This window comes from Zophobas morio, unplaced genomic scaffold, assembly GCF_036711695.1.
Source record: "Zophobas morio isolate AGI-343-1 ecotype UQ-CSIRO unplaced genomic scaffold, CSIRO_AGI_Zmor_V1 ptg000017l, whole genome shotgun sequence".
Taxonomy (NCBI): Eukaryota; Metazoa; Arthropoda; class Insecta; order Coleoptera; family Tenebrionidae; genus Zophobas; species Zophobas morio.
Window position 1 is genome coordinate 17,893,603 of NW_026972122.1, and position 15,396 is coordinate 17,908,998.

Below are 15,396 nucleotides of genomic sequence, written 5' to 3' on the forward strand. Positions count from 1 at the left end.
AATTCTTGATTCAATCAATAAAATAAATTGACTCAGTGATTAATTTTTTTGAGACAGCCCCTACAAGCAAAACTAAAAAATATGAATGGAATGATAAATCACAAGTATAGTCTCATCCTATTTTGGACATTTTAGTAGATAGGATTCATTTGGCAAAATTTTGGGCTGACGTCATCAATTTTTTGGAGGGGATAAGTAAATATATTTTGAATAAAAATTTATTATGCTTATCATATGTTTAAAACATTTGCAAGATTTCAAAGCATTCGGTTTTGCAGATTCAAAATTAAATTGTAGGTGAAACGAAGTTCACGGGGTCAGCTAGTATTATTATAAGACTATCCTTGATCGTGCATGATGATTGGTTAATTTAGGTGACAGTTATAATTCGAATCTTCGACTCTGACCGACTGAATTGTGACAAATGACATATGACAGTTGTCTGTGATTGACATTGGCAGCACGAAACACTAGTAACAGTGGGAACTTCAACATCAACACATAAGACGGCTAGGCTTAAATTTCATTGGTTGATTCAGCGACAGCAAAAAATTTTTGTCGCCTAACCCCTCGTTTACATTCACTTATAATTATACTTGAGGACCCGGGTGGGTTAGGTAGCATCGCGCTTGCCTGCCACACCTTGGGTCGTGGGTTCGATTCCCGCCCTGCTCTGGGTGTTGTGTATGTCCCCCGTTACCCTGTAATTGGGCCTCCGGCCTGTTGGGTAACGTTAACCAATAAAAAAAGAAAAAAAATACTTATACTTATAGTGATACCTACAAATTATACTTACAAACTTGAACCTCCTTGTGGGTTGTTTACAACATAGCGCTTACGAAATTAGAATCGTAATAAGTAGCCAATCAAAATACTCGCCAAATTCAAAAGGAAACGGGTTTCGAATTGAAAATAAACACAAACAGCTGATCGGAGTGAACGCTCCTGTACTATATGGCGGTTGCGCACAACTCTGCCTGTGATTGGTGCAATTATAAAATTTGTGCAGAAAGCTAGAAGCACAGAGCTAGAAGCTTGCAAGGTTTGGGACAACGGAACTACGTTTCGCTTAAGTAGTAATTCCTGCACATAATTGCTATTGTAAACAGTACCATTAGTTTTACATTACTGAAATTTTGGCACTTAAGTATAAGTATAATTATAAGTGATTGTAAACAAGGGGTAAGCATATTTTTTGATTCCTGTCGAGGCAGTGAAGTGGGACTTTGTATTTATCAATTGAGGTATGCAATGACCCGTATTTCTGACGTTTGAAGAAAAAAAGCTTTAATATGTTCTGTGTTCCTGAACTCCAACTGTTTAAAGTGCAATGGTGAAATTAGGTCTAGGTCAAGCTTTCGTATGAATTCCGTAAAAGGATTTTCAAATTCCTCAACATTTTTTGTTGTTAAACATCGAAAAACTTGTTAATGCACACATTAACTCGTGACTTAAGACCAGAATGGTACGTTACGTTTCTTAACAAAAATATTGACTCTATGCACACATTACTGAATGTTGGTGTTTCCGAAAAAATAGAAACTTTTCGCTAAACATGAACAGAAACAAAATTTGCTATTATTCACAAAAAAAAAAACTACACTACTAGATTCATTAAACCATATTCGCTCGAGTAGTATATAAATGACAGTATAGTCAACAGTTGCAACCATTCACCTGGTTAAAAATGCCTTTTTTAAAAAGCACACGTTGTTACCTTTTAATTCGGAACTATTAATATTTGCATGTTTAGGTCGTCCACATAACTAGTGGTTTTATGATTTTAACTTTTCCAAAGCCGTCGTTTACGAAGAAAAGGCATCTTAACTAATGGTAACCATGATACAAACACATCGGTTATCGGTTATCATGGTGGTAACCTAAACGTCCCGCCAAAACATTTTTGACATGTGAATAATATTATATTATTAGTCAAGGTTGCAAAGCCAAGCATTCTAGACCGAGCGCAAATTAGGACCCGAGACGCGCAGCGTCGAGGGCTCTGAAGCGCGTTTCACTAGTAGAAACCATAAGACAATAAATTGAAAAAAATTGTTTTTTTTATCCCGCGAAAATTTAAAATTTAGCTTTGGATTGTGATCGTCTAATAAGAGTAGAACCTTACATTGTGTTTTGAAAAATGGCGGGAAGTGTTCGTTCATACAAATTAGCGCACTGCGAAGTGCAAAGAGTGAAAGACTTAAGGACCTTAAATAGGAAAAAAAAAAACAATGAGAAATAACCCATAGGACTGATTTCCCAGAGAAAAAACTTTTATTCTAGTTTGAGTCTAAGTACAGAAAACGAATATTAGAAACATCGCAAGTAATAACTAAAAAGAATTAAGTAAAATGCCCTAAATCCTAGGGGAAGTAAATGGATGGCTATACCCTCTGGAGTATGATATCTGTATCACATTGTGTGGCAGCAATAAGTTTTAAACATCAAATCAAAATGATCGTATTGTGTAGTGGTGATAGTTTTAAACCTGGACAATAACAAATCAAAATGACGTAACAACAAATTAAACGTGACACAACAGCAAGTTCAAATGATCCAACAAGTTAAAATGGCGCAACAACAAATTAACCGTGACAGACCAGCAGTTAAAATGACGCAATACAAACTAAAATGGTACACCAACAAATCAAAATGACAATGAAAAATTAAATGACGCAATAACAAATTAAATAACACAATGACACATTAAGCGACGCAAGAACAAGCTAAAATGACGCAATAACAAATTAAAATGACACAATGACAAATTAAACAAAGTCAATAGTTGTAGAACGGCGGGTGTGCTGTAGAGAGGCGGTACGAGAGCGGAGTTTAAGTCCCTCACCGTGTCTGTCTGTCGGTGATTCTACTCTCAAAGACAGGCAAAGCATACTCCGCGTTTCTATGAACTAAAAACCTGGGGCATGGCGATGCTCGCTACTCACTCTTCGCAAGAAGTTCAGCTATTAACAATCTACACGATTCACGCGGACCGAGTCTTCCCTGACATTTCCTTTAAACTTTTATGGTTAGGTTAGGACGTCACGGGAAACGTCGCCATTTTGTAAAAGTTCAAACCACGTGGTCACCAAGCGTTCGTCATTGTTTCCGCACAAGGTTTCGTGGAGCTTTCGTATTTAGATTTGTCGGGAACGATGTTGGCCCTTCTTAAACAAGCAAAGTATAAACAAAAAAAAAAACATACCAGATGCCTCCAAAATTACAACACTTATTTTCTACCTCACCAGACTACGTCGAAAATAAAAATGCAACGTTGAATTTGACTAAAACTTGATGCGTACAGCGCAAATCGCTATAAACAATAAATCGTAATACAGACTACGGTTACCGAAGCTCTGGAGTTGTAAAAGTGCGTGATCTTCACGTGATTTTTCAGAGCTGCAATACTATTGGTCAAGAGATGTTTGCCGAGAACCTGTGCTGGTCGGATTAGTTAGTCATCACGTGATCATCCAGAGCTCGGGTAACCATACTATAGCACAAGAAATCTCCAAAATGACCGAGCCTGCTTCCCCTTCTATTCAGGCCTCTTTGTTATCTACCGTACTGACAATCTAACCAAATATAACATCCCCTAATTTAATAATTCCCGCGTGGCGCAAAACCTCTGTGTGTGGTTGTCTAACTAAGTTTTAAGAAATTTTCCTTAACTTATCATTTAAATTCAAGTTATTCAAATGCGATTTCGCCGCCTTGTTCTTAATTTAATTGCGCGCTATTTAAATTTGAATTGGGATACTACAACCAATACCTCTAAAGAGATAGGTAACCCGGTCCTGTTTACGAGAAGCATGCCAGCCAAACGCAACAAAGCGCCGCTACCAAAGTTTAGGGTGGTATCAAAAATTTGCATGCGATATTCGCTGACAAGACGAGATTTGTCAAACCAAGGGTTAAGCTGACTGCGTATGCAATGTCTGGCCTTGTTATCACGGCTGCATAATTGAGTGCGCCAATAATTTCGTGGTATGGATAAGGCGACGGATTTTCATGATTTTCATCTTCACTGATGCACTTTCTAATAAGTACGCACATAATTTTGGTCGGGGTCTTAGGGCGAGTTGAGCTGGTGTAACCAGCCTAGCAAGGCTGGGGCGTGAGTTATAAAAAAATAATATTTAGAAAAATTAAATTATCTTTAATCAGGTAGCGTGAATTTATCTGGGTCTTCTATCTGAGAAGTGTTAATCACACATCACAGAAAAATGGAAATTCTCTTACCTTTCGAAACTTGCCTTTTCGCTGCTCGAGGGCACGGAGTCGCTCACTGCTTTCCACGGTTTCAAGTCACTATTGTTTTAACGGAAGGGTTGACCGTAAAGTCCGCGAAAAAAAGTCCAACTAGGTTGAAAATCGGTCACCCTTATTTATTTACACACACTAAATGATTAAAAAATTTACAGAAAAAACAAAATGAACATGTGGATCCCCGCTCATGGTGACTTCCACAAATTTAGAACGAAAACAAATAAAAATTCAACACTGAACAAAAATGAACATTAAAATAATTTGAACACAATGAAAACTAACACTTTGAACCAAAAAACAAAGTACGCGTCGAGAAGGAACGAGTTGCACACTACAAAATCCCGGCCAGAGAACTGACAAAAATTGACCAAACTACTCTTTTATAAACTCGCCAAGAGTGGAGACTCCACCCGACGTCAAAGGGGGTAACAAAGAAAAACCAATGGGATGCAACCCCCTGTGTTGAAAAGAAGTGCCTTATTGTTCTCTCTCGTCTATACCAGCAAACCGCCCAAACGGCCGTGGATTTACATATTCTTATCAAAAAGTCCCTAACAATATCAATTACAGTATAAAATAAATCTATCGAACAGCTTTTTGGAGTGACCACTGGCTCGCGACTTAACTAGGATAGCCAGCCATAGATCTCGAACCCATCAAACGTTCTTTTACTTGTGACTCGGTTGTTTCTCTCAGGTGGAATCGCAAACTTCATTCCACCTGTGGTAGGCTAGAGCTATGCCTGTCATCCATCCGAATTTCCAACCTTTTCTTTTCTCAAAACATCTGTACATATTTACAAGACGACGAAATCGCATCATTCCATTTTGATAATGGAATTTCTCGAACAAAGCCCTTCTCTGCCTGTGTGCCCATCCATCATGGTCGGTATAAAAATGTGCCGTTTTCTTGAAATTCGACAAAGGGCTAGGCACGCTTGAGACTCAATTTACTTTTTTAACGACTCCCTCGGAAAAGATTGTACATGTGGTACTATAAAATTAACCCGAGGGTCCAGTGCCACATGGAGAGAGGACGGGATATAGCGAGATGGGACAAAGGAAGTATACGGATCTATTTGTTGGGATTTTCTGGAAAGGTTCGGAAGAGGTGATTTTTAAGGGGTCGTTAACAAGAATTCGACCCATGATGGACAGCCGAGACAAATCAGCTCGCGACAATGGTGACAGTTGGGGGTACACGTGCACTTGTTACACTGGGAAGCACCCTTTCTCAACGTGTTTCTACTCCTAGGGAGGTCGTCGAACTGAGACCCCACTTTCCCAAGCCTATCGTGTTGAAACTGGCCATCCCGCTTTTATAGGTCATGTTGAGTCTTAGACCCATCCCGTGGTTTACCAAGCTGGGGCAGACTCTCCTTCTATCGTATTGACATAGACTCTACCATTCCTAAGTCAAGCTGAGACTTGTAACTTCGCCGACCGTCCCACCAGGAACACCCCCGAAGGACTATTCCACGAGTTGCCGAATCCTATTTTCTTTTATATTACTAAATATTAGCATCGTACAAATTTTTCGGTTACTTTATTTGAGTTTTGTTGATAATAATCGATAGTATTATAACGAAGCATTTTTAGTACATAGGATAACATTGTAACAAAAGTGTATACTTATGCAATTGGTTATATTTTTTAGGTGTTTTATTGTTTGCACACCCAGTCCGCTACCCAATGCAGTCTTGAAAAATGTGTTTTCTCGTTTTGGGAATTTAATTGATGTTTATATGTTGAATAACCGAAACTGTGGTTTTGCAAAGTATGCAAATGCAGAATCAGCAGAGACTGCCATTAAAGTACGTTAACGGAACTATTGTGGTAATGAACTAATTGTAAGTTTCTAGACCTTACATGGAGCAGAAATTTGTGGAATTCGAATGAAAGTATTAAAAGCTGAGGAGAAGCAGGATCATAATCGAAAACGGCAACGAATCGACGACAAATGATGGATTTGTATGATGTGAGTACATTAAAAGCTTTTAAAATTTTTGTCGTTTTTGAGACAATTTTGATTAATGATAATTTTTTGTTTCTACAGACTGATATCTGACAGGGACATGACCACTTTTTGTACTTTACTTACGTAAGATGGGACCATTTACTTTTGACTAGGACTCGAATATTATTATATATATATATATATTTTTCTACATATAAAAGATTTTCTTTTGTGTGCATCAGTTTAATCTTTTGTAAAATATATCTCTTGTTTTAAGTTATAATTGTTCTTGTAAGTTATTGTCTACACTTTTTGTTCTTAATTATATATTAATTCTATTATTTCCAAATAGAGTTATAACCAGATGCATTAAACCAAAACTTGTGTATGTGTCACTTAGGTTTTTGTAGGAAATAAGTTTTGCGCACAAAATGCCTACATGTGACAATAACCAGTTGGATACTTTTCGCGTCGACATGTAGATAGTTCAGTGGTGTAAAGGCATAGAATATATCTTGTATTTTCATCTTTTATATCATTTGTCGGCGTGTCCTTATTAAACATTTTTTGCGTCAGTTTTACTATAGAGATGGTAAAATAACTAAAATTATTGTATTCACTGTTGTTGAGTTAAGTAAGTAAATCACGAATAACCTAGGCACTGTTAGATGCTCCTGTGCCTTTAGGTAAAAAGTCGCCCATCTTTTTAATTTTATATCTGCAGTTTATCTGAAAAGATATATTAATCAAATAAATTTAGTTGCAATTTTTGGTCTGTTATTCTCATTATTGGAGATCTGTAGTTAAGGGTCTAATGGATCTGCATGTATTAGCTGTTCACAATCTCTTTGTGAGATCTACTCTCCCCCGAGAAAATACAAATCCATCAGTGATTTGTATTTCCTCGTATATATATATATACAGAGAGTTCATAAATGATCGAGAACCACGTGATCAAAAATGTATGCAACCAAACATACACAATTGGCAATAGTGCAGATTAATGTCCCTAAATTCATTGGCGTCACAAAGGAGTTAAGAATAAAAAAAATAAAGCATTTCATAAATTGTTTTTATTTAGGTATTTACAATAAATGTTGAAAATGGTTTCCTTCGTTAGCAATACACATATTAACTCTTCTTTTCATATTATCAAATACTCGTTGAAGAGTGTAAGGAGTTATATTTTCAATTTCATGGGTTATTGCTTGTTGCAGCTCATCAATGGTATGCAACCTATTTTTGAAAACATTGTTCTTCAAATGACCAAACAAAAAAAAATCCGGCGCGGTGAGATCTGGCGATCTTGGGGGCCACAGTCCTTGACTTATAATTCGATCGTCATAAACTTCCTGCAAGAAACGAAGTGTGCTTCCTGCTGTATGTGCCGTCGCTCCGTCTTGCTGAAAGTAACCATACTGGCATTCGTCATCATGCAGTTGTTCGAAAAAGGGTTGTAGAATATTAGTGCGATATCTTTCAGCATTCACCGTATCGTGAAAAAAAATCGGTCCTATAATTCTTCTTCTTGAAATGGCTACCCAAACTCCAACTTTTATTGGATGCAAACTAGTTTCTACAAAAATATGAGGATTCTCAGTAGCCCACGTTCTATAATTTTGACTATTCACGTATCCACTCAAATGAAACCATGCCTCATCAGTGAAAAATGTTAAGTCTAATAAGGCATCATCATTTAAATTATTATTAAACCATTGGCAATAATTTATTCTTTGCTCAAAATCCGGTGGAAGTAATTCATGGACGACTGAAACTTTATACGGGTGCATGTGCAGAACTTTATGTAGTGCTTTATGGCAACTTCCGACTGAAAGACCTGCAACAATTTAACTTTTAAACTGTATCATAAAATCTCTTTAATTCTTATGAAAATATTTAACGCCTTTAAAAAATAAAAAATCTGACAACCAATCTTTACCTGTCTGTGCTGATAATTTTCGTATAGATTTATTTGGACTTTGTTCTAACCGATGCTGGATGTCTTCTGTAACTTCTTCAGTCAAAACAGTTTTTCTGCCAGTTGTCTTTCCTTTGCAAATACAATTTTCCAGAGTCTTCCTAACCAAGTATTATTATTTTGTCAGTACGATCATGAAGCTTACACGAACGTAAGATTTCTACTAAATCTAACGATTTATAGAAATCGCACATTTAAAAGTGATTCAACAAGCAAATTTAGAACCTAACAATTTGCTACCTATAGAGTTATTAAACATTTTTTTTGTAATGAAAATGGAAGTCTTGTTTCCCAACATTTGCGTTGCGTTAAGAATTTTTTGTACGCTTCTGGTTAGTGTTGCTGGGGTTGAAAGATCTTTTAGTGTTTTGGCGCAATTCAAAAATATTCTGCGTTCTACAATGTGCCATTGCTTGCCAAAAAATTATATTTTGAAAATGTAATCCATTCTTTTGCTGTACTTAAAGCTCGAAAGGGAATTCTTCGTTAGTTATTTTTTTTGAAATTGTTTTACGTTTTTTTTTTTTTTTCTTTTAATACAAAACATGTATGTGTTGTATTTTTGATATCCAAGAACACTTGAAGTTTATACTAAACTCACTTGATATACACATAGTAAAACTTTTGAGATAAACGGCTTAAGCCAAACCACCCTTATAGATCAAACTGGCTATTGTAAGCTTTATGGACCCGAACCGCAAGGATTATTACTGTCCATTGTTGCCATAATGGAGCTGTAAAATTTTACTAGGGATATGTCAACTGAGTTAAGTTATACAATACCCACTTTGACTTATAAATATGGTTTGGCTTAAGCCGCTTAAGTCATAAAAGTTTTACTAGGTGTATGTCAAGTGGGTTTAGTATATACGATCTAAAAAAATAATACCCCCCCGAAAGGGGCCCATCAATCTCTTTGGCCCGGGTCCAGCACAGTCTCTCGATGACCCTGGGTCGACTAAGGAAATTTGGCAGTTTTTTAGTTTCAAAAATTCATTCATTCAGTATGACAAATGCAGAAGCTGCGTTGCCAAAATGAGATTTCCTTTATCAGATGGTATTTCTGTGTGAATGAATTTTTATCCTTGACTACTTGATTTGATGTTTTATTACTCTGTTTAAGATCATAGGATGCATAGGTACAATCGATGGACATTCAAAACTAGTAGAAAGTTGTCAGAAAAACCCCATAATAACACACGGTGGTATTGTCGAAATAAATGTCATAAAGACAAACAACTATTCCACACATTAAGTGGATGGCTAAAATGCTTTTCCTCGAGAATCGTTCAAATTTTTTGAAATTCAGGCAAGGAAATTTTGAAATTGTCTTCTCACTACTCCAATTAGTTAATGCCGAGCGGTGATAGTACGCGGTTGATGCCTAGAGGGACAACGGAATATCCTCCAATTGATGTCTGGAAGCAGAACGGGATATCCTCCGGTTAATCCCTGGAGACGGAATGATAGAGATAAAGAGACAGAAAGAGTCGGTTGATGCAAAGGCTCGTTGTGAACTTGTATGCTGGTTAGAAGGGAGGACCGTTAATCTGACAATACAAAATTTTCATTGCTAATCAGAATGCCTGATACACATTGATAAAATTATGTGTATACTAGTTTTATATGTCCACTGATTGTACATCTTATTGTTAATTATGTAGCCTGTCAGCAGGAATAATCAAAGCAAATAATTTGAATTGTTAGAGTTACTGATTTGAAAAGGTGCTTCTTCCAATTTTACTTAATAATTTTAACATAAATCTGGACCCTTAAACCTATCCATTATGAATTTGATTGCGTAATGTGTAACTTCCAATTATGTTCTTCTTTTAGGCTTATCTATTTGAACTTCGTCTTTGCTGTAAGAGTAATAAATAGGTAAAAATTTGGAAGCAAACAGTAAACTTACTGGCTGAGTTTAATCTTTCACCACAGCACCTTGAAAATCAGCATTATTAAATATTAACATATACTCGTATATACAGGATGTTATAGAATTGAATGCAAACATTTTTACCGGTAATAGCGTAAACTTTCGTATTTAGGTAACATTTTGTTATTCTATTGTTTAAAAATTAAAACTGAAAATACATGGACTATGAAAATCGCTATCCGCCTAGGTGTAATTATGATCTATCTTCTTCGATGCAACAAAAACCATCCGCGCTTCACAAAAACGCAGGCTTTTATCAGGTAATAAGGTCGTAGCTCACATGTGTTTATGAAAAAAGCAATAATAAATACAAGAAATCCCCACTTGTTCTCCAAAGGGCTCATTTATTAACATTAAAATGGGTTCGCATGTGGCACTTGCATGATGGAGCAACACCACATTTTGCTAGTCCAGTAACTGAATGGTTAAATAACCATTTTCCTAACCAGTGGGTCGATAGAAACGACCCAGTAGCTTGACCTCCGCGTTCACCCGATCTCAATCCGTGTGATTTTTGTCTGTGCCGCTACAGTTTGTGGAACTCCCGAAGTTTTTTTAAGTATCCGTGCAAACACCGTATTGCGACGTCCTGAAGCCTGTTCCTAGTCAAGGACAACATTTTCAACATTGCTTGCAAAAAGGATGTAGATCAATCCCACCCTTGTATCGGCTATTTCAAGCCCTAATGTTCCAGCCAATATCGTTGTCGTCGGTCGACTGAGGATTCTTTGGAGGTGGACGATCACTAATTAACTGCTTCATAATACCTGCTCGGGCGCCAGATTTCCTGTAGCCGGTGTACGGTGCAGTCTTGGGGTAGTCTGTCGGAGACGGTGTATTCCACGACATCAAAGAAACTACTAGCGATATAAGAAAGCTTTATTGATCCCATACAATAATGGGTATCATACACACAAACTGTAGGTATCTAAGCTTTGAACAGCCGATGCTGGGCGGAACCCCGCTGTTAATACCGAGCGGCGGTGGTTGAGCGGAGACGCGGTTAATGCCGAGCGGTGATAGTACGCGGTTGATGCCTAGAGGTACAACGGAATATCCTCCAATTGATGTCTGGAAGCGGAATGGGATATCCTCCGGTTAATGCCTGGAGGATGCAGATCGGAAAGTCCTCCGATTAATGCCTGGAGACGGAAGGATAGAGATAAAGAGGCCGAGAGAGTCGGTTGATGCAAAGGCTCGTTGTGAATTGTATGCCGGTTAGAAGGGAGGACTCACTCTTCGGCGGTCGGATGGGAACGCATCGTTACAATTCTTCCATTTAACTTTTTTTGCAGGAGAATGTAGGAGGTTTGCGTAGCCATACCGAGTGGTGCTATATGCATTGTCCAAAACTACTACACATCATCGCTGCAGATCATTCATATCAAGAATATGTTGATTATTCACCCAAATTTAAAAAAGTGCTGCGTCTATTGTATTGTGGTAGTCCCTGTCATGATTTAGTAAAAAATCGACTCTCTAAAAAGGCAAACAGACACATTACATTCAAAATGGTAACACTTGGAAACCTTCACTGGTAATTTTAATTGTGCTACCTTTCAAATCGGTGTAAATCTTGTCTGAATATACAAACAATAGGTTTTCACTGGAATTTTGAAATTGTAAATTTTTTCTTGAAAAAGGAACTTTTGTCGTCCGTTTTTCTGTGCTTGCTAGAGCATGTTGGTTTTAAATTTTGATTGGATTGCCGTATTACTATTTGCATTACAAGACCAGAAAGTAAGCTTTTGGCAATACGAGGGAGTTTGTCAAGCCGAGCGTTGGTAAACTGCTAGTATACTGTGCATTATGTTGTGCGACGGTTAGGGAAAAACCCAGGATTCGTACACCACACGTATAAAAGCATAGATTGTTATATGGCAGTTAAATCAAATAAACAGAATTTTTTGAAATGACGTCATCAAATTGTTGGTGGGGGTGACGAGCAAAATTTTGGTTAGCGTTTAATGATACAGCCTGATTTCGAAATATGTGCAATAAAAAAATGGGGAAGCAATAAGGTTATTGCTGTGTGTAAATTCACGTTCCTAAGTGATAGCAATGTCTAGAAAAATTATTTAAAATTAAATATAAATTGTTCTACGCGTGACTGGCAGTGTTTCTTGACCTACTTCTTTCAATGAATGGGATAGAACGACTCGGATTAAGAACCAAAAAAGTGACTGATAGGCAACGTGCAAAAAAACGAAAAGGGCCAGTCATGTATCAGTTGCTCTGCAGCGTGCGGTCGAATAACCTGGTTTATGGTGAATTTTTCCAATTAAGAGCGTTCCAAATCGCGAGATTCCGTGTGCGCGAATATTTGCATCGGTGGTACAGCATCTTCGAGATCTGGTACGTTCAATCTCAAACTCACGATCGTGGCCGTGATAGGACCGAAAGAATACTGCAAGCTGAAGAATAAATTTTGGAACGCGCCGAAGAAGAGTCCGACATCAGCACTCGCCAACGCACAGTGGGACGAAATCAGAAATATGTGGCCAAAATTTTGAAACAGCCCAAATTCATTAAAAAACTTGATGACCTTTGCAAATTGCATTTATTTTATTTTAAAACATGGTTTGCTAAATTTGTGATCGAAAATTTACTGAATTATGGTAATAAAATAAATAATTAAAGTACAAGATAAAAATTTTCATATTTAAAAATTGTTGGTGTTTAATAATAATTATTAATATAATAAGAATTAAGAAACAATCAAAACAAAAAAATAACCAGCCTGCTTAAAAGAAATATATGTACACATAATTATTAAATTTCGTCATTTTCGAAACTGATTTCACTATTTGTGTCAGCGGATGAAATTGTCGTTTCTGTTTCCTCGGTATCACTTTCTTCTAATTCGTTTTTTAAAAGTTGATGAGCTTCTGGTAGCATTTTTTTAATTTTCTTTCTGTGGACCTTCCTTAAAGAAGTTATTAAGAGATCAGATGACAGAAGAAGCCTATTTAAAAGATACTGATCGCTGTTTATTCTGGAAGATCTCCGCGTATGATATTGCCGATATTTTCGTATATCTTTGTTTCTAGACTCCTGTGCCTCTTCTGTTTAACTGCCCAATAGGAAGCAAAGTTGATGAAATAATAATTGTCCCATGAATTAGAACTTTATGTACCGTCATAGGCATGTTAAACCATCCATATTCGTCGACGAATATTTTCGCCGTTTCAATGGCGTATGCTTATAATTGTATTTCTTCTCCACAAGCAAATGTTTAAAAACCACAGAAAAGCTGTAGATTAAATTTTCCTATACTCCAGTGATCTCTGTTGAAATTTTGGGAGTATAAAAAAATCGTCTTGCAGTGTTCCCATTAGAGGTTCCGCTTCCTCCTGCCCGCGGTTGGTTCACAATCAACCCAATACGAAATTCTACTTGAATTTTTTTTTCTTCTTCTACACCTGCCTTGTCAGCGGTTCTTGCTTGCCATTTTTTATGTCTAAACTTTAAATGATACTCTAGGTCGGCCCACTAGAGAAGGTATTGAATGTTTAGATGTTGAAGGTACAGACGAGAAGAAGTTTCTGCTCTCCAAGATACTAACTCCTTCTGTGCTACCAATCATAAGGCATTTTGCTTAAAAAATCGCTCTTCATATCTCCTACACTTGTCAAGTCTTGAGGAAAATTCAGAACACAGCCGTCTATCATTTTTCTTCAGAAGAAGAATTAAAGTTTCTTTGTCTTCAATATAGTAAAACTGTATTAGATGAGCAATTAAATGCTCCCTCTGGACTGAGTGATTTTGTTCGCGTTTTTCGCGAAGAAAAGAGAATAATTCCTTCCTGCAGAACATATTGAACTCAAATGTATCTCAAAAACACACTCATTAGTCTAAAGTAACACATATAAACTTACATCAAATTGCTGTATATGTACCTATTAAATGCAAATTTACATATTTTGTCAAATATTTCGAAAAGGGGCAAAAAGGGGCATTTCAAATTTTGAGGGATTTGTCACCAAACTTTACAGATTCATATCCCATTTATACAAGGTGGGGCATTGTGGGGCTTTTTTTATAAGTCACCGCAAACACACAAAAGTATTTCCAAGTTGACAAAATTTACGACACTATAAAAAATGTTATATTTAATGTAAGGTACAAACAATAACTACAATATAATTAATGTGTGAAAAAGTACTTACCTTGAAGTATATTGAGGTATAATTTCAGTAATATACAGTGGCGGCTCGTGACCTAAAATTTTGGTGAGGCCACACCTTATGACGTAAAAATAGTTAAATACATATAATTTTTTTTTATATCTGTAAATACTCTACTCTGTCAGTTGAAAGTGATACCTGAACATTTACAAATCACGATTCAAAAAATTTCCACTTCCATTTTTCCCAAACTTGGCGACTTACTTAAGAAATTTGGAATTGTAAGTCGGTTTTATACGTCAATAAATGAAAATTTATTGTATCACGAATTCGGCGTTTTTTGATCACAGGAAATTTGAACATAAAAAAATATTAAGAAAAATGCACCACATAATCAACTGTCGGGCAAGAACAGACGTGGAGGTGTAGAGTTTTCTTGCCAGGAAAGAAGGATAGGGCAGAATAAGAAACAGGAATGATAACAAGTGGAAGGTTTAAAACAAAGGTAAATAAAAAATGTGGTAAAACAATAGTAATATAAGTAAAATGAAAACTTAATAAAAATTCTAGTTTTCGAACAACCGCTTCAAAACCGTGGCAAATAACAAAAAAAGATTTATAAATAATATAAACAATAACAATACTTATGGATTAATTTATCTTGTAGGTTGTATTTACTGAAATTATGTAGCAATAATTGAAATAAACCTTCGTCCAGAACTAACATCGAAAAACCCCACGAATCTTTCGACAATTTTACCGGAGATAACGTAACGAAAAATAACTGATAATGGCGAATTACAACTTATGTCAGTCGTTTCATCTATCTGCCAGGAAAAAAAAGGAGCTTCAAAAATTTGTTTGTTATGACAAAAGAAATTGATTCAACTAACTCGTTCTAAATCATTTTTGATGTACCGGAAAACACGGATTTATTGTCAGAATCTTTTTCCAAAAAATTTCCCAAATAAGTGTCATACCTATTCAACAATGAAATTAATTTTTTAAAATTTCCGCTATTGAAAGACGTTTCTGACTCGTCATGTCCTCTAAAGGTCAGCTCTTGTGTGCATAAAAATATAGCAACATCAATTAACCTTTTAATAATTTCTCTATTTTCGCGAACTTTG

General features: G+C 36.4%; 1 protein-coding gene across 5 annotated transcripts in view; it reads left to right on the forward strand.

Moving 5' to 3' along the window:
- The window catches only part of LOC135130178 (RNA-binding protein 45), a 75,020-nt gene that overhangs the window by 42,529 nt on the left and 17,095 nt on the right, over window positions 1-15,396 (forward strand). For 3 of the 5 annotated variants that reach the window (XR_010280688.1, XM_064057538.1, XM_064057537.1), the window contains exons 6-7: window positions 5,926-6,082; window positions 6,131-6,246. Coding sequence is in view for 4 of the 5 variants with exons in the window: in XM_064057538.1 (XP_063913608.1) it covers window positions 5,926-6,082; window positions 6,131-6,232 (259 nt within the window). In the remaining variant the exon portion in view is untranslated. Of the gene's footprint in view, window positions 1-5,925; window positions 6,083-6,130; window positions 6,247-6,324; window positions 6,996-15,396 lie in introns of those variants that run through there. The other 2 variants (XM_064057539.1, XM_064057540.1) reach the window with 1 other exon arrangement.